The 25,716-nt window shown below is 44.2% G+C and overlaps 1 protein-coding gene across 7 annotated transcripts in view; it reads left to right on the forward strand.

Moving 5' to 3' along the window:
• ANKRD6 (ankyrin repeat domain 6) overlaps positions 1 to 25,716 on the forward strand; it is a 105,811-nt gene that overhangs the window by 39,254 nt on the left and 40,841 nt on the right. For 2 of the 7 annotated variants that reach the window (XR_012074837.1, XR_012074836.1), the window contains exons 6-16: positions 1,225 to 1,323; positions 3,282 to 3,380; positions 4,557 to 4,634; positions 8,875 to 8,979; positions 10,232 to 10,366; positions 10,854 to 11,039; positions 11,507 to 11,659; positions 18,491 to 18,604; positions 19,306 to 19,432; positions 20,594 to 22,202; positions 23,633 to 23,653. Coding sequence is in view for 5 of the 7 variants with exons in the window: in XM_015235998.3 (XP_015091484.1) it covers positions 1,225 to 1,323; positions 3,282 to 3,380; positions 4,557 to 4,634; positions 8,875 to 8,979; positions 10,232 to 10,366; positions 10,854 to 11,039; positions 11,507 to 11,659; positions 18,491 to 18,604; positions 19,306 to 19,432; positions 20,594 to 21,165 (1,668 nt within the window). In the remaining 2 variants the exon portion in view is untranslated. Of the gene's footprint in view, positions 1 to 1,224; positions 1,324 to 3,281; positions 3,381 to 4,556; positions 4,635 to 8,874; positions 8,980 to 10,231; positions 10,367 to 10,853; positions 11,040 to 11,506; positions 11,660 to 18,490; positions 18,605 to 19,305; positions 19,433 to 20,593; positions 22,203 to 23,632; positions 23,654 to 25,716 lie in introns of those variants that run through there. The other 5 variants (XM_015235998.3, XM_031680226.2, XM_006200288.4 and 2 more) reach the window with 3 other exon arrangements.

Raw genomic sequence — 25,716 nt, forward strand, 5'->3', positions numbered from 1 at the left:
CACTTTTTCTCCCATGCTTGTCCCCTCACTCCTCAGCCTTGGTCTGTTTTATCATTTCGTACAGCAGGTGTCTAGCAAATGAGTCTAAATGTTTTCAAGAAGCCTCTGCCCACATAGTGTTGTACTCTAAGCAAATATTGGCTGATGCTGTATCAGGAAGCCGTCTGATACTCCACATCCAGCATCTACAAATCCATTACCGAGGCATCCTTGGGATGAGCTGATGGTTCAGTAGCTCATAGAGGTTCCTGACCTGAAGGGTCTTGTGGGCATCCCTCTTCCCTCCACAGAAGCTGTGTTTCCTTGATCAACTCCATCCCTTAGCCACACGCCTAGAGAATCTGACTGAGGCGTCTCTCCAAAATGACCTTGGCTGCAGCCCCCCTGATGAGGAGCATGCTCATGTAAGGTGGTTCTGAGCCTGCTCTGAACCTCAGCTTTGAGCTTGGCTCCTTTTAACCCAGGGGAGAAGGTGATGCTGAGGGCTGCCATCTCTAGATAGAGCTGGAGGTTGAGTGGTAATGTTAGGGGAGCACTGCAAAACGTTGCGATGTTGTCTCCAGTTTTGTTGTTTTTTTTTCCTCCGGGAGCAGTTTGGCCTGTGACTGCTAAGGAAGGTCCTGATCCTGAGTTTTTCTGAATGCTTTTTCCTATGCCCAGCAATTGCTTCCTCATCAGTTCCCCCAGAGTACGCTGCTTCATGTGGGACAGTGGGGCCCGACTAAAATGGGATGCTCTTGACTTTTTTAGAGCACTTAACAATCCTATGGCTCACCCTGCCTCCCTGGTCCTTTCAGCCACAATGGATCTGTAATGGGGAAGTCTCATTTTCAAAGCAGTGCTCTTGGTTTTAATCAGTAGATTGCAGAGCCTTGGGGTTGTAGGAGCGGTTGGGATTAATGAGCAGCTGAGAGTAATGGAGTCTTATTAAGGGCTGGCTAAGCGGAGCCTGCCTTAGCGCTTATGAAGGTCTCCAGGGGAGCAGGCATCCAGCATCTGAAACCCGAAACAGAGCCTGCGTGGTGGGAAAGAGCAGGGCTGCAGGCAGAAAAGGACTGAGTCATGGAGTGAGCATCTGTGGAAAAGGAGATGCTCATAATCCAGGCCAGTACCCTCTAAAGAGTACATGCTGGTCTGCCAGCTTTTAAATGAGTTTCTTGTTACCTTCTCTGTTTTGTTTTGTAGCCGCTCAAACTGTGCTCAGAGTTTGATTTCTGTCCGCAGGCAGGCGACACCTGTTTGCACGTTGCCGCGCGCTATAATCACTTGTCCATCATTAAGCTCCTCCTCAGTGCTTTCTGTTCTGTCCATGAAAAGAACCAGGTCAGTGCATGTGTCCTCCCTGTGGCTGTCAGCCCCCTTCCCTCGTGGCTAGCTGTCAGGTGTGTTAGCACAAACCGGGGGTGGGGGAGGCTGTTGGGAGGGGGTGCCCTCTCCTGGTCTTGGCATGGGTGTTCCCCTCACCTCCCATGGTCCTGGCTTATCTGGCCTCCCGGAGAAAGCGTGCCCTTATCATTCCAGTGCACATCACCATGTTTGCATATTGAACATTTTCTGGAGATCCCAGGCAGGGTTTTGTTTTCAGTGGAAACCCACACGGAAGAGTGACTTGGTAAATACGCAAAGGAATTAGGTGTCGCGTGACTCCTGAGCTGTGTTCCTTGCACTGCCACCTTTATGTGAGCTGATAGTCTCTCGTTTCTGTGAAGTTCAGTACATGATCAGGATATATGCTTTATAGTGGGGTTTTGAAATAAAGCTGTGACTATTACAGCGTCCTATGGAAATGTGTGTGATTTTCAGTATTCATTTGGATTTTTAAAAAGTTGTCTTGTTACTTATGGGTATCTAAGTGATGCCTTGTTTGGCTTCTCTGAGTTTGGGTGCATAAATATGAAATTTTAAAAAAAAGATTGTGATTCAAATTAAATATACCCTGTGATGGTCACTTCTGACTCTGGCTGCATATTAGAATCAACAGGGGAACTAAACATACCATTCTTGAATCCCACCCTGATTTAAGTGACTAGAACATTTGGGGATGAGGTCCAGGCAATGGTATGTATTGTTTCGTTTTTTAAAAAACTCCTGGCCTGAGTGCAGACAGGATTGAGAACCACTGACCTAATAAAATAGCTAAATACTGTCATTCTACATCCTTCCAGCAGATTCTAGTTCATCAGAACTAGATGACCCAACACAGCCCTCGCCAAACCAGTGCTTCTCACCCTGGGTGGCATATTTTAATCACCTGGGAGCTCTGAAATTATCACGCCCTGCCCACACCCGAGACTAATTAAGTCAATGTCTGGGTGGGACCTAGGCATCAGTAGCTTATAAAGCTTCTCAGCTGATCCCATTGAGCAGCCAAGACTGGAAACTACGGCTCCAGAGCATCCCCCAAAACACAACAAGGTGACTCAGGTGAAATGAACACTCCTGCTGCTCACTGTGGGAGGAGGGCCTGGGGTGGCTGGATTTCCATGCTGCCCAGGAAAAGTAGCAGGGCGCCTTCTTGATCACCTTCCAGTAGAGAACGAATTGCTTCACTTCTCCCACATTGGTCTGACTTATTGCTGTCATTCTGTTGGGGAAGTAAAGACAGCATCTGCATTTGGAATTGGCCCCCAAGCTGCATTTGTGCGTTGCACAGCTGATAGTCAAGCAGTTCGTTTTTTAAACAACAAAAAGAACTTAGGCTATTTCGTAAGAAGTTGAAAACAGCTGGTGTTAAGTGACTCCACCCAGACAGAAAACACCCCAGCCTGCTGGGTGATTCCCAGTGGCCTGTACACGTCCTCGAGGGTGGCTGCAGGGCTCGGCTGTTACTCCAGGGACTGTAGAAGCAGTCATCTTCGAAGCTTCTGCTCATTCTAGCTCAGAAGCCAGTGGGTTCCCTGCCCATCCTTGCCTGGGCAGAGGGACATGGTCCAGGGCACCTGGCTACCTGCCCATGATCCTGCCTCTGCTGTAGCATCGGGTGCCACCACTCTTGACAACACCAGCCCAGTCTTAGTGTAAATGCCCCCTGCATTTAATCCTGTCCCCTGATTTCTGGTATCCCCAGTGAGAGGAATGCAGTATTTGTGCATAGTTCTTTCAGTTCCAAGATCTTTCAAAAGAACCACCTAACATCTCAGCGAAGGGCCGCTTATCAGTCTAAGGCAAATAAATCTCAGTTTGACTTTAAAAAGCCACCACCAGGCCATGGGATGAAAAGCTGGAGGGCTGTGGGCCATGACTGGATGGGTTTTAGCCGGCTTTCTTCTGATTAATTTCAGGCTGGAGACACAGCACTTCATATTGCTGCTGCCCTAAATCACAAGAAGGTGGTTAAAATCTTACTGGAAGCCGGAGCAGATGGAACCATTGTTAATAATGTAAGTGGGGCTGCAGCAGTGCTTTCTAGAGCCATTCCCACCCCTTTCCAAGTCAGGGCGTGTTGTTACCACCTCACCACTTCTGCCGACTCCGGGGCTCAGCGTGGAGCTGCGCGGACACCACAACCCTGGGGCCCGCAGGCGTGGACTTGAGAGGACCCTTGCTCCTAGCAGCCCTGTGAGTTGACAGACCCTGAGGACTCATCTTCAGACAGTTCAGTGAGCACATCCTGGCACGAAAGGGGTCAGGGCACCCAAGTAAACTGGCAAGTGGACGTTACTGAAAGTGAGTTTCAGGCTGGTAAACAGATGTGGGGGTCCTCAAAGAAATGACCTCCAAATTAATCTTCCTCAAAACTCTGTTTTCTCCAAAACCATCGTATCTCCTTCCTTTTTTCTCTGTGTCTCTCTCCCTCCCAGATCCCATAGCAGGCGCCAGCTCAGGTGCCCCCTCTCCCTTGAGGCTGGCCTGTGGTCTCTGCGCTCCTGAAACAGACTCAGAGCCGACCGTGTGGAGAGTCTGCGGTGTTAACGCTGGGAAAGGCTTCCGTATCTAGTCTCCCACCTCTGTCTCCACCCCCAGCTCTAGTACCTGGAGTGGGTGATGCCTCGAGCATTTTCCCTTCCTTTGAATCCCACTGTTCCCAGCTTCGGGTTTTTGGCTTACTCTCTCTAGAGCCTCCGCTGTGGCCAGAGCTTCCTAATTGTTTTTCACAATCCAGTTGCCGAGACTCTGAGCCCCTCCAGGTGTCATCTCCACTGTTCTCCAGGGAAAACGCATTGCTTGGCTGGACTTTATGATCCTTTGTGTTTCCTCAAGTGAGATGTTCTACCTTGACCCTGTCTGATTTTATTTTTAACCTCCCACATCTCTTCCAGGAGCCTGCCTTGGTGAGCGGTGCCCCAGACCTTTGCCTCCTAGATTGCTTACTGCTCACCTGTTAGCACTTAACCCTCTGTTGCTGAGTCCTCAGGTGTGACTGGGCGCCCTCATTGGCTGGGCTCAGGCTCGAGAGCAGGGCCCTGTCCCATGTGGTTGTGTTTCACTGAGCAAGCGTGGGAGCGGGCGTGCCTGAGTGCTAGGTTGCCCGCTCCCCGGAGAGCTGCCCCGGCTGGGCTGTGTGTGTGCAGGGTTGGTGTCCCGCACTCACTTGTCCTCCCTGTGCCTTTCCTCAGGCAGGCCAGACCCCGCTGGAGACTGCACGCTACCACAACAATCCGGAAGTTGCTCTTCTCCTCACAAAAGCTCCCCAGGTAGGATCTGTTGCGTTTTCGTCGTGTTGATTACGTGGGGCTGCAGAGGCGTTGGGCTTCCTCTGGTTGTGATCTCCTAAAGCCAGTTCAAACCAACTAAGTAGAAGACTAATGGGCTTACCCACCAGGCAATGGGAAATGCGGGAATCCACATGGGCCTCCAGGATAAAGGACCAGAGACCCCAGTGGGCCCTTCCTCACCAATGGGCGTCGTTTCCTGCCTGTGGCTGCATCATTGTCACTAGCAGTTTCCTGGATCTTAATTTCCAGCCAGGGAACAGTTCCAGTTTAAAATGTAGAAGATCATGATTGGCTTGGGGTAATTGCCCTGAACAAGTAAGACAGGTGCTTTAAGAAGATGGGGGCACCCCTTTGACCACGTGGTTAGAAGGGGCATTTCCCAGAGAAAGGTGGGAGGGGGCGTCCATCTGGGCAGACAGCAGTAAATGTCCACAAGAGGCAGCTGAGTACAGGATCATTTTCGTTATTAAATAATGGTATATTGATCATCATGTCAATTTAAGATGACTGATACCTTATTTGAGCTCAGGTTGAAGTGATCTAGGTAACCAAGAAATTCAATAGTGATAATTTGTTATTTATAACTTCAGCACTCTGAAATAACTTTTTATGTTACCTTCCACAGACATAATTTTTAAAATTTATTGGGATATACTGGACATGTAACCTTATATTTCAAGTGTACAGCATAATGATTCTATATATATATTGCAAAGTGATCACAATAAGTTTAGTTAACATCTGTCACCAAAAAGTTAGAAAATTTTTTCTTGTGATAAGAACTTTTAAGATTTACTCTCTTAGCAACTTTCAAATATACAGTATAGTATTAACTATAGTCACCTTTCTGTACATTACATCCTCAGGACATTTATTTTATGACTAGAAGCTTTTATCATTTGACCCTTTTCACCCATTTTACCCATTCATCACCCTCTGCCTCTGGCAACCACCAGTGTTTTCTCTACAAGTTTGATTTTTTTTTTCATTTTAGGTTCAGTATATGAGATCATACAGTGTTTGCACAGACACACAATTTTTATATAATTGTGCCTACAGTGTATGCTCCCCTTTTGTGTTCTGTCCTTTATTCTAACCATAAGAGAAAAGTGTTCTGCAGTCTTCACAATTATTCATCGTAATGGAAGCATAGTATTCTCTTTTGGTCACTGTCCAATATTAAACCATTTCCTTAATGTTGGACATTTAGGTCATTTCCCAGTTGGAGCTAGTCTGTGTGACATTACAGAAAACACTGATTAGTTTTCCACCTTATTCTGGCTCATGTTGCAAGAAGACAATCTCAGGAAGCCAGAGGGATATTCTGGACCCCAGCCTGCTGCATCCTGTAGCCCAGTCCCAGCCAGTCCACGGTTCTTCGTGACCTTTATTCCATTTAGGTTTTAAAAACATGCCTGATATAACTAGCAGTTTCTGGAAATCTTTGTCGTGCACAAGACAATCACCCCCTTGCCTGTGGAGTTGGTCCTTCTCAGTGGGCTCTGGAAATCTATCGAGCCCCTGACACAGATGCGAGTCCGGGGCTCCTTGGGGAAAAAAGCCCCACCTCTCCAACTGTTTGCAAACAGATCATCCGCAGAGTCTCCTCTGCATCCTGATAGAAAAAAGCGAGTCCCTCATGGATCAAAAAGGCCAGGGTGCTATCTAAGTGTTAGAATCCATCAGTTCCCTGGCTTTTCGGTGTCTGGCAGTTTGATGGACAGCCAGCCTTATGCTCAACCATTTTAGAATCATCAAGTCTTGTAGGGTGGAGTGTCCCCCAGCACACAGACTACTGTGTCTTTAACCCACCTGTCATTTATCTTCCAGAGCCCAGGGATAGAGCTCTCTTGTGGAGCATTTTCCTATGTAGTTCTTCTTTAGTGTTTACATTTAAAAAATGACTTAAGCAAGTTTTTTCACACCCATGTTGGATAGCAAATAAACCAGATGACATTTTTTTGGAAGTGTTTTTTGTTTTTTTGCATGGTTGTTCACGCTAAACCTTATTTTCAACACAAAGAAAAAGCTTTGGAATATGCGTAAAGTTGCCTGCATGCTGTTCGGTTGACCTGTAGCTACAGAAATAGCCTTACTATTTTTGTCTGAAACAAGAAATCCCCTTGCCTTGGCACCGTAGCTGACCATGGATTTTGATGCAGTACTAAGAGAATATTGCTTTCCAGGGCCTTAAGATCAATATTCCCTGATCTCTGTGAAGTAGAAAAGATCAGTGATGGCCTACTTGGTAGACGGTATGGTTCTCTGAGAAAGGCTGTTAGCCATGCAAAGGTGTTTTCACTGGCTAATAACATGGTCTATGCAGGGAATTTTTCTGATGATTTTGCCTTTGGGTAAACTGAGTGTTACTTCTCATTTGATGTGGCGTGGTTCACAAATGCTTCGGAAGGTGAATTTCAGGCTGCTTCTGGAACTGTGTCCTAAGCGTCGATAAAGCAGATGAGCAGCAAGCATGAGTGGCTTCCCTTTATCAGACTCATCTGAGTCTAAGTTTAGCTCAGGACAGTGGTTCTCAGGCCTTTTTGGTCAAAGGACCCTTTTATTTAAATATTCAGAGACCCATAAAGAGCTTTGTTTGTGTGAATTTATATCTACCAATAGTTACCATATTTGAAAACAAAATTGATAAAAAAACACTTAAGATATTCATTTAAAAATAAGTCCATTTTGTGGTAACAAATAACATTGTTTTGTTAAAAAAAATCTTTCAAAACAAAAATTGAGTGAAAGAGTTTCTTTGTTTTACATTTTTTTGCAAATCTCCTTACTGTCTTACAAGAAGACAGAGGAATTCTCATCTCTCTTTCTGTCTGCAGTCGATCATAATATCCCTCATGCAGCTTCTGGGAAACACCACAGTATACACTCATGAGAGAAAGAGTGTGAAAAAAGCCAATGTTATTGTAATGTGATGAAAATAATCTTAACTTCATGGACCCAGGGGTCCCTGGACAATTTCAGAACTGCTGGCTTAGGGGATAAGAATACAGTTATAAAATGTGGTTCAGTTGCTGGCAGATATTGGCAGGAACTTCCCATTTAGGTAGTACCCACTGCCCATAGAGGTTCTTTTTGTCCTATAATGGTGTCACTTGAATTTAATGAACACAAGAAGAAAGTCTGACATTGAGATGAAAGTCACTGGGCTTAACTTCAGAGAGCCATTATCTGTCTGTATAAGAAGACAATGAAATATTTTATTGCTGAAAGATTGTGTGACCTTGAAAGTGTCTTCACTTTCTGGACCTCCTTGGCTTTTTAAAAGGGGGTGAACCCTGGAACCGGGAGTAGGGGTCTGAGGGAAGGGTGTGGAGCTGGGCCAGAGACTGAAGCTTTCTGCCAGCTCAGAGATCTGTACTCTGATTAAACATCTCTGCCAACTAAAGCAACCCTAACCCCACTTAGGCAGGTGGGAGGCACCTGACGGGGACTGACAGTCCAAGGTGTGCCAGCCACCTACTTTGTCTCAGTTAATCCCAGCAACTCCCTGTTCTCGCATTTGAGAAGACAGAGCACAGGGAGGTCAGATAACTTGCCCGTAGATCTCCAGCTAGCTGCTGCTCGGCTCCAGTCTGGATCCGTAGGACCCCATGTGTCCATCCCACCTGTGTCTACCCCACCTCTCTGCACTCAAAGGGGCAGACCAGAGGCTTCCTTCTGGGAAAGAGACTCCTGCCCTGTGGTTGGTATCCTGGCTTGCCAACCTATGTACCTTGATTATGTTGGAATTACATTGAATATGACTTGGATATGATTTGGCCAAGGGAGAGTCTGATGGGCTAGATTGGGACAAGTGTCCCAGGATAGTGAGACTGCCTGGCATGGGGCTGCCCGCCACAGCAACTCCAGGGGGCACTGTTCACATCCTAGTCTATGTGAGTGGTGTTCCCTGGAGTTGAGCAGTGCACAGCCTGCTCACACCTGCATGGCTGCCCTGGCCCAGCACGTAAATGTCTCTTAGCATTATTGCCATAGACTGTGAGCTCCTCACGGTCATGAACGATGTCCTACCTGTCTCTGGGTCTCTAAGTGCCCAGCACAAGACGTGGGAGGCATAGCAGGTGGTCTCGAGGCGCTTGTCTGATGTGATCGCTTGGTCTCTCCCGCTAGGCTGGAGGCTCTGTTAGGTCCAAGGAGCATCCTCATGTTGACGCCGTGCATGCCAGTGGTTTGTAACGATGCCTCTTGCCTCCTTCAGGTCTTGCGCTTCAGTCGTGGGCGAAGCTTGAGGAAAAAGAGAGAAAGGCTCAAGGAAGAGAGGAGAGCTCAGTCTGTGCCGAGAGATGAGGTGGCACAAAGCAAGGTGGGGGGTAGCCCGCCCACTTACAGGGGGGACCCTATCTCCCTGCCTCCTCTGGGCCTGTCTGGTGGCTGCCAGGCCCTCTGTCTCTTCTTTCCACTGGGTCCTTCAAATCTTGTTCGGCTTTCCTTGTGGCCTCTTGTTCACGATTTCAGGCTGTGTGTGTGTGCCACCAGCACCCTTGTCTGGCTGTATTTACTGGCTCTGCCTCCCTGACGACACACCTTTCATTGTGTAGAACAGTGGTTTTCAAAATGTAATACCCACTGTATCATCCAGAACCTTGTTAGAAATGCAGATTTGGGGGCCTCACCCCAGGCCCACTCACTGGATTAGAAACTCTGGGGTGGGGCCCAGCAATCTGTGTTTGAATGAGCCCTCCAGGTGATATCAATGTGGACTGAAGTTTGAGGACCACTGGCATAGCTCTCTGCCTCTTTCCGCTTAGGGAGTAAACCGAGGCTTTGCTGGCCCACATGCCTCCTTTGTACAAATTAGAAAAAGATGCCAGAGTGGCCCAGTACAGGGCACATATGGTGAACAGAGCCTGAGCTGGATTTCCACTCCTTCTGCCCTCATCACACCTTTGGCTAGGTGCCTTTGTGCAGTGAACAGCTTGCCCAACTGTACACGGCAGCCAGGGAATGAACCATGCCTTTTAGGTCTCCCAGGAGGAAGAAGACTAGGATATAGAAACAAATTTTGGCACATAAAATTTTATACCAAGTACTTGTTTTTCTGTCCATTTGAAAATCTTATCAATTTTCAGGGTTAAGGCTTTGTAACTCTGATTAAGTTCTTATGTGTGAATTGTACATTTTAATTTGTGAAAGTTCTCACAAGGACCATCCCCCCATTTCAGAGGGTTTTTACTCTTCTCTTTGAGCTGTGACGGTCCAAGTTCAAAGAATGAGTGGGGTTGCTTTTTGGTTGAAATGCAAAAAACCAAAAATCTCTAATGCTGAGTCACTTTGTGTGTGGGTTCCTGAAGTTCTAGAACACAGAATTAGACCCAAGGCTGTATCTAGTTGGGCATCTAATAAATAAAGTAAAAGCCAAATATTCAACTCCCCAGCAGAAGCACACGTGTTCAGTTAAGACCACCAAGCAGTGCTCCCTCTGTCTGAAATTTGTCATTGGCGAGGATTCCCATGGGTCCTTTTAGTGGATGGAGTCTTGGAAACTTTATGCCATTATTGAAAAAGGCTGAGGGGTTCAAGTAGAACAGGTTTCTGGGCTTCTTTCTGCTCTGTAGGGAAGTGTCTCAGCAGGAGACACTCACAGCAGTGAACAGGCCGCACCCAGAAAAGAAGAGGCCAGAGAAGATCTCCTGTCTGCCTCCCCGGAGCCCACAGCAAAGGACAGCCGGCCGAGAAAGCCCAGGCCCAAGGTCAGGAGGCACGTGAGAGCAGCCGGGAGGGCTGGGGGGCGGGCTGGCGGAGGGCCCTGTGATAGCGTCATGCCCAACGCCGAAAAGCCACTTCATTGGCTGGCTTGCTGGTTTGGAGCCAGAGCACAGACATCAGAGCTGGCTGGCTGCAGACACCAGGTTAGCATGCCGATAAGTCCTTTGTTTGTTTTTGTTGGGGGGGGCAGATATTAGGTTTATTTATGTATTTTTAAATTAAATTTTTTTTTTTCGTGGAGGTACTGGGGATTGAACCTAGGATCTTGTGCTTGCTACCACACACTCTACCACTGAGCTATACCCACCCCCAATACATCCTTTTTAACATGTGGTACCTGGAGTAGGACGCTGTGAGACTAGCAAGGTGGGGTTCTTTGCCCCAGAAGCGGGTGAGATGGGAGCTGCGGGCTAGGTGTCAGGCTTGCAGATCCCACAGCGCTCAGGGCAGTTGTCTCCTCCTCTCCTGCAGGTGTCAGCATTTTCTGACCCCACCCCACCAGCGGACCAACAGCCCGGACAGCAGAAGAACTTGCACACTCATGGTCACCCTAAAAAGAGGCCCAGGCATCGATGTTCGCCCCCGCCCCCTCCCCACGAGTTCAGAGCGTACCAGCTCTACACGCTGTACCGGGGCAAGGACGGGAAAGTGATGCAGGTACCTGCTGGGCCCTGTCAGGACATGACCGTGGGCCATAAGCGAGGCACCTGTGTAACACTGTTGCTGGGGGCTGATGTCCACTCTAGGCGGTGACTGAAGAACGCATGAGCTTTGAACATAAGCCAGCTGGCCCTCCTCACCTAAACATTGCAGATACACTCTGCTGCGTAGGCGAGCATCAGGGTAGTTTTCTGCACCATCCTCATCTGACTAGATAATCTCGAGGCGGGGGAATGGATTATAGCAGTTTGAAGATTGGGACTGGATGTTACCCTCTCTGCATCTTCTTAGCGCCTGCTGGACCCGAAGCTTGACTTGTCAGACAGTAAAGTTAGAACAGGGACAGGGATCCTCCATCGTATGTGTTCCCCCGCTACACTGACTGGCACACAGTGGACACTGGACACATGCTTGTGGAAAGAACAAAGCAGTTGGTTTGATTTTGTTTTTGGCTTCCCTCTCAGGCACCAATAAATGGTTGTCGATGTGAACCCCTCATCAACAAGCTGGAGAATCAGCTGGAGGCAACGGTGGAGGAGATCAAAGCAGAGCTGATATCGGTGCAGGACAAGATGAACACGAAGCTGGGGCACATGGAGACTAAGACGCAGCACCAAGTAAGAAGCTGCCGTCCTCCTAACTGTGTTCCAGTAGAAAACGAAACCCGGGAGCGCAGCGCACCTTTCTGTTCTGCAAACTGCTCTGAGCATGCGGGGCGGGCTGTCGGGAAGAGGCCGGCTTGTGATTTCTTTAAAGCCCATTTAGTTAAACTTTTTTTTTGCATTAAAATTTTTTTTTATTGAAGTATAGTTGATTTACAAAGTTATGTTAGTTTCTGGTGTACAGCACAGTGATTCAGTTTTTTAAAAAAATTTTAATATTTATATTTATTTTTTAATAGACTTTTAAACTGCTCTAAAAGAGGTTCACAATAGAACTGAGCAGAAAATAAGAGTTCGCACATGGTCCTCCCCACCCACACATATATACTCCCCTCCCCTCAGCATCCCTCATCAGTGTGGCATATTTGGTACAGTCGATGAACCAACATGGGCACATTATTATCAACCAAAATCCATAGTTTACATTAGGATTCACTCCTGATGTTGTACATTCTATGGGTTTTGACAAATCCATAATGACATGTAGCCACTATGGTATCATACAGAATAATTTCATTGCCCTAGAAATCCCTTGTCCTCCATCTGTTCATTCCTTCCTCTCTCTCCCTCTCCCCAAACCCCTGGAAACCACGATCTTTTTATTGTTTCTGTAGCTGTGCCTTTTCCAAAATGTCATTTGGTTGGAATCATAGTTTGTAGCCTTTTCAGATTGGCTTCTTTCATTTAGTAATATGTCTTTCAAGTTTCTTCCATGTCTTTCATTTTTCACTGCACACATATTTTCTAACTTACATGTATGTACTGTTCACTGTTTCTAAGAATGTTTAGAGCTTTAGTTTTTTAAACTAACATAGTTATCAAAGGAATAAAGCCAACCACAAAATAAGAATTAATTCAAAAAGATACATACACCCTGCTATTAATGGCAACATCATTTATAATGGCCAAGATATGGAAGCATCCTAAGTGCACAGCAATAGTTGAATAGATAATGAAGATGCAGCATATATATGTAATGGAATACAACTCACCCGTAAGAAAGAAGGATATTTTCATTCACCTTTTTTTTCCCTCACTTCAAAAACCAGAATTTTATAAGTGGCAGAGACGTTTCCGTTACATCAAAAACAACAAAATAGCTAGAAATGCACTTAACCAAGGAGGTTGCCTATAATCTGAAAACTGAAGTGACACAAAGAAATGGAAAAATTTCTTGTGCTCTTGGACTGGAAGAATCAACATGATCAAAGGCAATCCACAGATCCATTGCAACCCCCATCAAAATACCTGTGACATTCCTCACAGAACTAGAACAAAGTTCCAAAATTTATAAGGAACCACAAAAGACCCCGAACAGTCAAAGCAATCTTTTTTTTTTTCTCTCTTCTTTTTGTTCTCTTTTTTTATGGTTTGATGACTAGAGAAGGTCCTTTAACATTTGTTGTAAAGCTGATTTGGTGGTGCTGAAATCTTTTAGCTTCTGTTTATCTGTGAAGCTTTTGATTTCTTCATCAAGTCAGGGCCTTGCTGAATAGAGTATTCTTGGTTGTAAGTTTCCCTCTTTCATCACTTTAAATATATCTTGCGACTCCCTTCTGGCCTGTAGAGTTTCCGCTGAAAAATCAGCTGATAACCTTATGGAAGTGCCCTTGTATGTTATTTGTTGCTTTTCTCTTGCTAATTTTAATATTTTCTCCTTATCCTTAATTGTTGTCAATTTGATGACTATGTGCCTTGGTGTCTTCCTCTTTGGGTTGATCATGTGTGGGACTCTGCGCTTCGTGGACTTGGGTGACTGCTTTCCCAAGTTGGGGAAGTTCTCAGTGATTCTCTCTCCAAAAATTTTCTCAGGTCCTTTCTTCTCTTTCTGGGACCTCTGTAATGCAAATATTAGTGCGTTTCATATTGTCCTAGAGTTCTCTTAATCTATCCTCATTTCTTTTCATTCTTTTTTCTTTTTTCTGTTCTGAAGTAATTTCCGCTGTCTTCTAGCTCACTGATCCATTCATCTGCCTCATTTAGTCTATTCTTGGTTCCTTCGAGTGTATTTTTTCATTTCAGTGATTTTATTCCTCAACTCTGGGTATTCTTAATATTTTCCAACTCTTTGCTTAAAAAGTTTGTTCTGTGCATCTATACTCCTCTTGAGTTCTCTGAACATCTTGGCCATCATTACTTTAAACTCTTTCTCAGATATATTGCCCATCTCCTTATCACTTATCTCTTCTGGGATTTTATCTTGTGCCTTGGCCTAGGAGATATTCCTTTGCCACCTCATATCATCTATCTTTCTATGTGTGGATTCCTTCCATAGGCTTTGGAATTACTATTTTCTTATTTCTAGTATCTGCTCCTGGTGGATGAGGCTGGGCTAGAGGCTTATGCAGGTTTCCTGGCGGAGGAGCCAGTGCCTGCCCACTGCTGGGTGAAGCTTGGTCCCGGACCTCTGGTGGGTAGGGCTTTGTCTAGAGGCCTTTGTGGCTCAGGAAGTCTGCTGATGGGACTCAGTATGTTGTTTGGCCTGAGGCTTCCCTACAGACTGTTGGGTGGGGCTAGGTCTTGTTGCTGGTGATCCAATCAAGATGTCAGCCTCCAGGAAGCTCGTGTAGATGAACATTTCCGATGTCTGCCACCAGCTTTTATGTCCCCTGAGTGAACCACAACCATCCCCCATGTCCCCAGGAGACCCTCCAAATCCAGCAGGCAGGCCTGGCCTAGGTTCCTATGAAATCACAGCCTCTGCCCTTGGACCTGGTGCATGTGAGTTTCCCGTGTATGCTTCCCAAAAGAATGGAGTCTCTGTTTCTCCCAGGGCCAAGCCTCCCTAGCCTTCAAAACCAGATGTCCTGGGGTCTCCTTCTCTTCCCAATGCCAGAGCCCAAGCTGGGGAGCCTGACATGGGGCTTAGAGCTCCCACTCCTGTGGGAGGGTCTCTGTGACCCAACAGATCTTCAGCTTGTGGGTCGCCCACCCAAGGAGTATGGGGCTCAATTATATTGCAAGCATGCCCCTCCCACCGTCCTGCTGTGGTTCCCTCTTTCTGTTTCTAGTTGCAAAAGATCTTTTTTGCTAGGTTCCAGTCTTTTTTCAATGGTTATTTAGCATTCAGTTGTTTCGTTGTAGTCATGAGGAGAGGCAAACTCATGGTCAAAGTGATTCAGTTTTTTATATAAATATAGATATTCTTTTTCATGTTCTTTTCCATTATGGTCTGTTACAGGATATTGAATATAGTTCCCTGTGCTATACAGTAGGATCTTGTTTATTTTATATATAGTGATGTGTATCTGCTAATCCCAGATTCCTAATTTATCCCTCCCTACGCCTTTCCCCTTTGGTAACCATAAGTTTGTTTTCTGTCTTGAGTTTGTTTTGTAAATCAGTTCATTTGTGTCATATTTTAGATTTCCCATATAAGTGATATCATATGATATTGGTCATTCTCTCTCTGACTTACTTCACTTAGTATGATAATCTCTAGGTCCATCCATGTTGCTGCAAATGGCATTATTTCATTCTTTTTATGGCTGAGTAGTATTCCATTGTGTATATATTACCACATCTTCTTTATCCATTCCCATTTACTTAAATTTTTTGAACATGTTTAATTTGCCTCAGATTAGAAAAATAATATATACCCATTATAGAGCATTTTTTAAAATATGAAAACTAGGAAGGAAAATAAATCACCTATAAGCCCACTATGATGAAAAAGCACAATTAATATTGGTGTTTATTTTCTTCCAGTCACTTGATATATCTGTTCGCTCAATCCCCCTTTCCCACTGTACAGTAAAGTAGTATAATTGTGTCTATAGTTTTTTTCTTTTTCCAACTTTATTTTGAAAATTGTCAAACATATAGAAAAGTTAAAATACTAGCTTAAGGAAGCTTCTATACCCTCTACCTAGATTCAGCCACTTGTTACTATGTTGCCACATTTGCTCTGTGTCCCACATTCTTTCTCTTGCTGAACTGTTTGAGTTTTAGCTATAGATGGGCCTGACACCTCGCCTCTAAGTACTCCACAGTCATCGACTAAGACTGAGGACTTGGTCCTTCATAACACAATATGGTTTTCATATCTGGGAAAATTAACACTAATTGCATAATATCCAGTTCAAATTCAGATTTTTTCAATTCTCCCATAATGTTTTTTTATAGCTGGTTTTTGTTTTTAATCCCAGCCAAAGATCCAGTGAATTTTTGTGCTTTTATGTTCTGTTTTGTGTTATGTCTCTGTGGTCTCTTTTAGTCTAGAGTGGTCCCTGCCTGGTTTTTTCTTGCAGCGTTTGTTTTCTCACATCTTATTAACTTGTTATAGAGTCCGGGCTGGTTGTTTTATAGGATGTTTCATATTCTGGATTTGTCTGATAGTTTCTTCCTAATGTTATTGAACTTATTCCTCTATCCTTATGTTTCTATAAACTGACAGCTATCTCTAGAGCAGTAATTCTCAGTGTCGTCCCCAAATCAGTGGCATCTGTGTCATCTGGGGACTTGGAAAATGCAAATTCTTGGGCCTTTTTCCAAATCCACTGAATTTAATTGTGATTGAAATTCTAGGGGGTGAGGTCTAGCAAACTGTTTTAACAAGACCTCCAAGTGATGCTAGTAAAACCTCAAAGTTGAGAACTATTGGTCTTAGATGCTTATTTAGGTTCAGGTTAAATATATCTGGCAAGAATATTTCATAGTTAATTGTGTAAACTTCAAATTATGTCCCATCAGAAGACACAGATGTCAGTATGTCCCATTAACGGTGTGAAGCTAACCACCATGTCTCTCCATTGTAAAAGTATGTTTGCCCTTTGTCATTGAAAAGAAATGTGCGATAGATGTAGGTTTTTAAATACAAATAAAACCCTGAACAGTAAAAAGCTTACATAATAATAAAATATTCATTGGGAAAAACATTCCATATACAGAACTATTATCGTAACGACACTCCCTAGGGATCCCTTCCATTACTGTGTATTTTCCCATGGGTTTTTCTCTTTTTCAGATATAACCTCACTAATTACCACTTTTAAACAAAAGTGAAACTGTACTGTGCTGCTTCTGCATCTGACTTTTTAATTTAGTAATATACCTTAGGCATGTGCAGCTGCCATGTGCTGTTTAATGGCAGTGTGCTATTTCTGTGCGAGGGGTGTACCCATAATTTTGCTTCCTGCTTTTTTCACTTAATTTTATATCATGAGCATTTTCCCACGTCCTTGGCTTCCTAATATTCCAGCATGTTAATACAACGTCATTCATTTAACCATTCCTTTTGTTAGACACTAAATTTGCTTACACTTTTTCACTCTAATAAATAATGACTGAACGTTTATAAGCATAAACTTTTGATTGCTTTCCAGGTTATTTGCTCAGAATTAGGATAATTGGGTCCAAAGTTAAGACTATGTTTAAGGCTCTTGATAAATATTGGCAAACTACTTAATGGAAAGGTTGTGTCCATTTATATCCTATCAGCAGTATCGAGTTTCTGTCTCAAACCTTTGCCATCATTAATGTTACCATTTTTTTTAAAAACAGGTTTTGCCAAACTGATTAAGGACATTTGTTTAATTTTTATTTCCTTGTTGACTACTGAAATTTAACATTAAGGTTTATTTGTTATTTGCACTTCATAGAAAGCCCACTTAAAAAATCTCTTCTTAGAACCATAATTCATTAGTTATGACTGTTTTGTGAATAAAACCCCACTTCAGGTAGCCCAAGCCCAGAGAGGAACGTGTTAGGTGAGTGGTGGGAGGTCTCAAGGAAGGTGACAGATTCAGTTGTAGATTCTTGGTCCGAATTCCCAGTCTCTGGGAAAGGACTCCGGGCCCAGTGTGAGTCAGGTGCGCGTGCCCGGACCAGTCAGCCGTGCCCCGGGAACACGCCCACGGATCAGCATGGGTGCTCTGGGCTGAGCCATCTGGCTGGGCAGGGGATAGGAGGTGGAGGGGAGCAGGCCAGCCGTCGAAAACAGGAGGAAAGCAGTTCACAGGAAGACGTGAGGGCTAAAGAGGGCAAACAGAAGGCGCTTGCTGCATCTCCAGAACTGATGCAGCTTTTTTATTTTTGAACATTTGGGTGTGGAGAATCAGGTATGTCCCTGACGGGAGGGGAACTCGGCGGTGAGCCCTCAGTGGGTGGCTCCCGCTAACACCAGTTCCTTTCCCTTCTTTGGACCTGTTCCAAGCCTTTGAAGTCTGGCCCCTCCGGGTGTTGGAGCCCTACAGGAGATGTCCGGGTGAGGGTGGGCATGTGATTGAAAGGTGACAGTCATTTGCCCCCTGAAGCAATCCCTTTGAACTCCTTCCACACCCTTCTTCCCGGGCTTTGACTACTTTCAGTGAAGGGCCAAGAGGATTTGTTCTCTTTTATTCTGGGATAAAAGCCCAGAATATTCAGCTTCTTCCATGTCCTCTTGGCAGCCACTAACATTTAAAAAAGGGGAAGGGGATTAAAAAACCAATTTTTTAAAAAGAGGAGGTGGGATAGCGCCATACTTCTTGAAATAAGTCTTGGAGATAATGTTCTAAGACCTATAAAAATTCTTTTACCTACAAGGACTGTATTGGCTTGAGTTGTATAGTTACTGTGCTTTATTTATGGTCTTTTAAACGCCTTAAGACTTTTAAAGGAGAAAAAGAAAGTAGCATTAGCAGAAACAGGCTCAGGAATTCTGAAAAGCTTGAGTTCCATGAATGTCACAAGAACAGGGAAGGGCAAGGAGCTGAGGTCTGCTGGCCTCTGCCCGGCCCCTGCCTGGACCCCAGGGCCCATCCCCAGGTCATCTCGGTCATGCTCCCTTTGCCCATTGAATCCTAGATGCGTGTCCTGGACAAGCTGATGGTTGAGCGACTCTCAGCAGAGAGGACAGAGTGCCTGAACCGCCTGCAACAGCACTCGGACGCGGAAAAGCATGAGGGAGAGAAACGGCAGGTGAAGACCAGGATCTGTCTGTCTTGATCTTGTGATTTACCACCCGTCTCTCCTGCGTTAAGGGACTCGGACCCAACATTGAAAGCTCCCAGGTCGAGGCCCTCTAAGAGCATTCACATTGCAGAGCATGCCATTTTTCTAACCTGAAATGTAGTTAATAGAAAAGAACCCAGGGTTCAGCTCTTGTTTGTGGCTGAATATGCCTGCAACAGGCGGAGGCCGAACAGTCTATAGAATGTTCCGGGGGAGAGGTCAGCTCTGCCCTGAATCAGTTCTGCATCGTGGCTCTGTTGGGCCGTGACTCTTTGTTGCACAAGTTTGATTCCTACCCTTAGAGAGTTTGGGTTGCCTCAGGACAGCAGACATGAAATGAGCACTTGTGAGTGTGTGAGTTCTTGCTTCCATCAGCCAGACACGCTTGGTTTGGAAGACTTGAGAAGCCTTGAGTGTTTGTGTTTAAGGTGCCTCTGAGTCACTTAATAAAGATCATCGTCAGTACTCAGCTTGGGCACTGGGGGAGTCCTGGGCTTCAGAGGGTCAACAGAGAGTGCTGTGTGGCCAGTGGGACGTGGGCAACCCACAACTTTGGGGCTTGTCAGGATAATAATTGAAAAGCCTACTCTTGATGCTTTAATTCATATATCATGTATCAAATTCTCCCGATTATTTTGTGTACTAACTTGTGGGTTTTTTTTTTTTAGATGTCCTTGGTGGATGAATTAAAAACCTGGTGCATGTTAAAGATTCAGAATCTGGAGATGAAGCTTTCTGGAGATTCTAGGGTGTCCAGGACTAAATCCACACCTTCCACTTATGAGTCGTCCACAGGTAACTGACATGCAGAGAGAGCCCTCTATCCAAAGGTGGCGATACCCCCCTGGGTTGCGTTCTCTCCTGCACAAAGGCAGCCCATGTGGTAGGGCTACAGAAGATGCTGGATTGGAGTGTGAACTCTGTAGGGGCAAGGACCGTGTTTTGCTCACTATGGTATATGCAGTTCCTATACAGTAATACAGCACTGCTATTTAAGTGTTCAAAAATATTTAAGTGAAAGAAAAAAAGAATTGTTGATGGTTGACAGTAGTGCAATACTGATGGCGAAAGAGTGGACCCTTAAGATGGGGTGAGGAGATTGTCTCCTCAGCAGAGAGTTCACCCTAGCCCTTGTACCACTTTCCCTTTCTTCTCCTTGATCAGCCTTTCTACCTTTGGCCAACCCGGTACATCCTCATTAAATAGAAGTTCATATACCGAAGCTGCCCCAGGGGCTAGATAAGAGAAGCTTTGTGCAGAGCATCTTTGCAGTAGCTGCAGTGGTTATGCTCAGTGATGGTCCTTTGAAGACATCACAGCTTTAGTAATTAGACCTCCATGGGGGAATTTTGATACGTCAAGTGTTTCACATTCCCATAGACCATCTCCACATCTGTGGTTTTATCTTCCTTGTGCCCGTAACAGTGGGAGAAATCCTGGGCAAATTTTGCATGCTAGGACTAGTTACAGAACTTGCCGTGGAGCTCTGGGTACAAGGAATAGGACCACCTCTCCAAATGAGAGCTTTGGTCAACAGACTAATAACTGGGGCGATGGTGTGGAAAAGGCCCAGAAGTTAGAGAATGGGGGTGTTCATTCTTACCAATAAGCACCCAGTTCTCTTTTGGGATATGTGGTGAGATGTGTCATCCTTAGCAATCAGGAAATGATACCCAGAGCCTTCTAGTGTAGATTGAGACAGGCTAAAGGAGAGGCCAGTGTTGTTTTTGGCATAGATGCCACCAGTATGTCTAACACAGTATCCATGAAAGCCCCGATGAAACAAAATGATCATGAGGGGCGAAGTGGAGCAGAGAGACAGGAGAAGGTGTACATGGTGGGTGATGATTGAAGAGGCTGGTGGGTTACAGGATTCCCAGGACACAAACGCCGACCCACGTGACTGGATGGACATGCATTCAATCACTCTGAGTTTTGTTTTCCTTCCAAAACCAGGTGTGGATCAGTCGGTGGTGACTGCAGGTCCAGTGGCAGCTTCGGACAGTTCCCCTCCGGTGGTCAGGCCCAAGGAGAAGGCCCTCAGCTCCACAGCAACCCACAGACTCCAGCAGGAGCTGTCTTCCTCCGACTGCACGGGCTCCCGACTGAGGAACGTCAAGGTCCAGACAGCCTTGCTCCCTTTGAAAGAGGCCACCAAATGTGATCTGCAGGCTGGGCCCTGTGTTGACAGAGGCACCCAAACCAAGAAGTCTGGGAAAAGCGGGCAGACGAGGCACCGGACCCAGCAGCCAGCGCCCAGCAACACCTGTAGGCAGCCGCCCCCAGCAGCAGGCGGCGAGCAGACCGCCCCCCACCTCCGAGACACCTCCCAGGCGCTGGAGCTCACCCAGTATTTTTTTGAGGCTGTCTCTACCCAGATGGAAAAGTGGTACGAAAGGAAGATTGAAGAGGCGCGGAGCCAAGCCAGTCAGAAAGCCCAGCAAGACAAGGCCACGCTGGAGGAACATATTAAAAGTTTAGAGGAGGAACTTGCTAAACTGAGGACTAAGGTACAGAAGGAAAACTAGGGCCTGGGAAGTGGCACCAGGCAGGACTGTTGAGGATTTCCAGTCCTTCGGCTGCTACTGTGCACAGAGCAGACTTGCCTTTAAAAAATCACTAATTTCTAAAATGTGCCAGACACAGTCTTCCTATGCCCTGAGGTTATGAAGACGTCAACAATTAGACTGAAACCAGGGGAAGCTTGCTTAGTTTCAGGTTTCATTACAAACTTGAAATCTCAGCCCAAGTTCATCTGAAGTTCAAAAGCTCAGATTAAGCAAGCCATGCTAACGAATGGAAGGATGTTTAAACCTAAACCTTAATATTCAGGATATGAAACAATGTAAATGAAGAGCAGGGAAAGATATTAATCCCCTGTGAACTGAAATCAAGCAGTCACTCCTATGTAAAACACACCTGCCGTGCCTGGACCAGAGCGTCTTTCTGTAAGAGCTGCAACAGACGCGCTAAACCCTCGCTCTCAAGTCTGTAGTTCTCACAATGCCGATGTTTTAACCAGGGGAAAACTTAAATAAATTTTGAGGAGAAAGATTTTCATGATGTCACAAGATCCAGGATATCTTAAAATGTTTCAAAAAATCAAAGTGTATTTAAATAATGAGTAATTGACTCATAGCACTGGAGATGTTTGCTAATAAATGAACTCAAATGAGAAAGGTGCACATCATTTGATCATGGCTTCTGTATATTTCAGCCAAAATACAGAAACACTACAATCATAGTGATTTCTAAAGCGGATTAATGGGAAAAAATTCATGTAACAATGAAACTTCTATAAACTAACTCACAGCCATTTATCTTTGAGTACTTTTCTGAATTTGAGCATAGCGGTCTACATTTTATAAAGAAATAAGGCTGTTTATTAAAAGGTATTTCATTTTGAATTGAGTTCTGTCATTGAAGGACCTCAAAGCTTTCCACTGCTTTGCAGTGACTATGTCAAGGTAAATAATTCAGTAACTTGATTTAGATTGCCCAGCTTCCTGGAGCCCTGTGGATTTTACCCTCCTCTATGGAGTACAGAGTTGCAAAAGTAGCTTAGGTAAGTTGAAATTTTGAATTTATTTATCTTCCTGGCTTCTTGTCCCTTGCATTGCAATGTGGCATTATATTCATCTCCTCAAAATTCCATATATGCATAGAAACCTTGATTCCATTTCTATAAACCAAGTAACTGTTGTGTGTAATTTTGAATCAAGTGTTGCTCAGTGAGCCAAAGGGAAAATTATGACTTCTCGACCTGGGAATACCCAGAAAAACAAAGTATGCATTTAGTCCCTGTGTTTTCTGCCCATGGAGCTCACAGTTGTTTTGGCTTGTTCTTTTAAATAGTGATCATCTGTGGGTCTAGGCATTCCTAATAAATGTAGAGGTGTAGGTCATCGTTGCAGAACCAGGATAGGGAATTAATTTGGTGTTCTCTCAAGTTTATCTTCAGGTTTGTAAGCTCGTCTTGCTCCTCCACTACCAGGTGGGATGGCTCGTCCCCAGAGACTCGCTGGATTGCTAACTCCAGGGGCACTTGGGTCTCTTCATTTCCCTATTTGTTCCCAATGCAGAATCACAGGACTGTAGAGCTAGATGGTACCTTGAGTTTTCTAAATCAGTCCCCAACAGGGCATCACTAACCTCTTTAGAACCCTTCCTCAGTGTACATCAGTCTGTTGGGAGCTGCCTGACACTGAAACCCTGAGATGTTCAGTAAGTCATGTTCCAAGCAGGAACTGTTTTCACCTTTTAGAAAGTCTGCTACCTCAAGGGTTGTCCTTGTTGAGAAATGCTGAAAAAGATTTTAACTGTCGGGACCATCGAGTGCTTGGGTGGGAAGTATTTTGATTACATAACTCCTGTGCATCAGAGGCGGGCAGCTTACTGTGAACTGGAAAACTCTGTCAGTCACAGTTAGGGAAGAGGTTAGGGAGGACCGTGAAGGGTCAGATGCTCCTAGTCTGGCAGGTGATGTGGATCTTGTCTCCCAGGGAAAGAAAAACCAATACGCTAGGAACCTGAGCAGGGCCAGCCAGCCTCTAACCCAAAGAGATCACAGCCTCTCAAGACCAATGCAATAGCTTTTTCAATACCTGTGGTCTGCTTTTGTTCCTTAGCATTGTCAAAAACTCGACTACGGGTCTCATGTGTTTTTATTTTTTTTCCCTGTGCTATCTGCTAAAATGCACAAATGCCACAGCAGTGCTTTTCCAAAGCAGCAGAACTATTAACAATTTATAGCCTGTCGTGTAGGTTGTGTTTCAAACAGGCTGGAATTTTCAATAGCTGTGGGAATTATGTAAAACACAAAAGACGTACAAGGTTGCAGTTTAAAAAATTGTTAGTGTATTATTGCATTGAGTATGGTAAATACCTGCAGTAGACTGAATATTAGTTCTAATCTTACTTTTGACTTTGGGAGCCCAAAATAAAGGAAGTGATGTTTTCATGTTTTACCCTCTTTTTTTTCTTTTTTTTTTCCAGTCAAGCGTTGATGCTTAAGAGGTATGTTGTCTTCTATTTAATATTTTTATCATCTTGAATTTCTCTTTGAGCATTAAATATAGTTCTCAACTCTATGGATAGTATTCCTTATTTAAAAAATGAAAGTGAATACTTTGTTCAGCCTATGTTTTCATTTGTGTGGTTGATCAAATTTTATGGTTCCTGTGAAAGAGTGCCTTCGCCTAGCTATGCTTACCTTGTTTCTAATAATGTAATTTAGAGTAAATACACCTGCTTGAAAGGAAAGATCACGTGGACTGCATGAAAAAGTAAAAATTTAAAGCCTGCTGTAACATGAAAAGATTCCTCAGTATAAGCTTAAATGTTTAAACTGATGACCCTGTGGAAACTACTGAACAAAGCAGAAGGGGACAGGACATCACTTGCAATTTTACACAGGCTAAGTTAACATTTTTTGACTAACAAATTGTTTCTAAAAGCTAAATATATTTCTTGTGATAAAAAGCTAGGTACTTTAAGTATTTTAGTATTTAAGTATATTAAGGTGTAAAAGACAAACTAGTTTTAAAAAACTAATGACCTCTTAGAATGTTTTATGAAGAAATACTTTGAAATATATTTTCAGTTGTAATTTTATTTAAGGGGAAATACCCTTTTCCTGTTCTATTCAGTCAAATATTCTGACTCTGAATACATTACTTTAAATCCATGAGAAACAAAAGCAAGACAGTGCAGTAAAGCACTTTTTAGAATACAAAATGGACTGGGTGAAAATGATTTACTCTTTCTCAGTAAACAGAAGTAGAAAACTTAATCCTAAAGTATTTCTCAAATGCCTGACTCAAGGAAGGAGATGGCTGGTGGTAACTTCTGGTGACAATTTACTTTTGATCCTGTTTGAGCCTTACTGTACACAATCCCATTTTTTTTTTTCAAGGTAAGTGTGAGCTGCTTCCTTTTGGCTTTTAACTCGGATTTTCCTTATTCCATAAAAGGTAATTTAGCCACATAAGCGTTGGCCTTTCTCACTCAGCTTCTCCTGAGAGGTGTGACTACAGTAATACAAACCCCAGGAAATATGTTTTGCCTTCCTCAAACATTAGAAGTTCATTTGTCTCTGCAGACACACCCGCGGCAATGCCTGTGCCATGGTTTTAAAACGTCAATGGCGCAACTTAAAGGGGGGAAATGACACGGGGGCCACCAACATAGGAAATAATAAATAGCCTGGTGCCACTTCTCAGATGCTAGAAAGCTTTTGTATTTTAAAAACTTATAATGTAGAAAGATGGATTTATTGTAGTTCATATACATGAATCAAACATTCAACTACCTTAAAATTAAACTTTAGGAACAAAACTTTAACATTCAAACAAGAACATAGTTTACAGGGAACACCCAGAAAGTTAATTTGCCTGATCCACAATACAGACGATGAATACAATGTGTTCCACCAGCAGTTCTATTCTGGCCAACGTCTTAATGACCATCGTTTCATATGTGAGAAGAAATTGCTAAATAAATCTCCTCTTGGGCTAACCAACAGACTTGTCCTATAATTCAGAGGAGATAATCAAAGATTTAAGTGAACAAATTAAATGAAGGTGTTCTTTGGAGTTGACGGTAAAAGCTTGTCCGTGAGAATAATCTTAGCCTCTATAAGACAAAAACTCAGGTTTTAGTGTTTTATCCACTTAAGAAACCAAAATCAAAACAAAACCCCAAATAAGGTCTTTTTGGGGACTCTGTGGTATTTGATTCTTGCAGACAGACCACAAATGCTCTCACATTGTCCACATACACCACTGTTAGAAAGAACATCAAAGTCACTGACTGCCACACTTCATAAAGGGAAGATTTAACTTCAAGATTTTAGATTTACTAAAGACAGGCTGTGCTTGAGTATGTCCATCGTACCACACACACAAAACAAGTATTTCTAAGGTGTTCTCTGTTCAGAAACTGTTTCACGAATGCTTTTCCTTCTGTTTGTCAGATGGCTTGACTAATGTACATCTATATAAAACCCTGAAAATTGGCTCATGCAAACATTTTAAACGAGTGCATCCTCCCGTGGAAGAGTATGCAGAATTATTTTGTCC

Source organism: Vicugna pacos, chromosome 8 (assembly GCF_048564905.1).
Source record: "Vicugna pacos chromosome 8, VicPac4, whole genome shotgun sequence".
Taxonomy (NCBI): Eukaryota; Metazoa; Chordata; class Mammalia; order Artiodactyla; family Camelidae; genus Vicugna; species Vicugna pacos.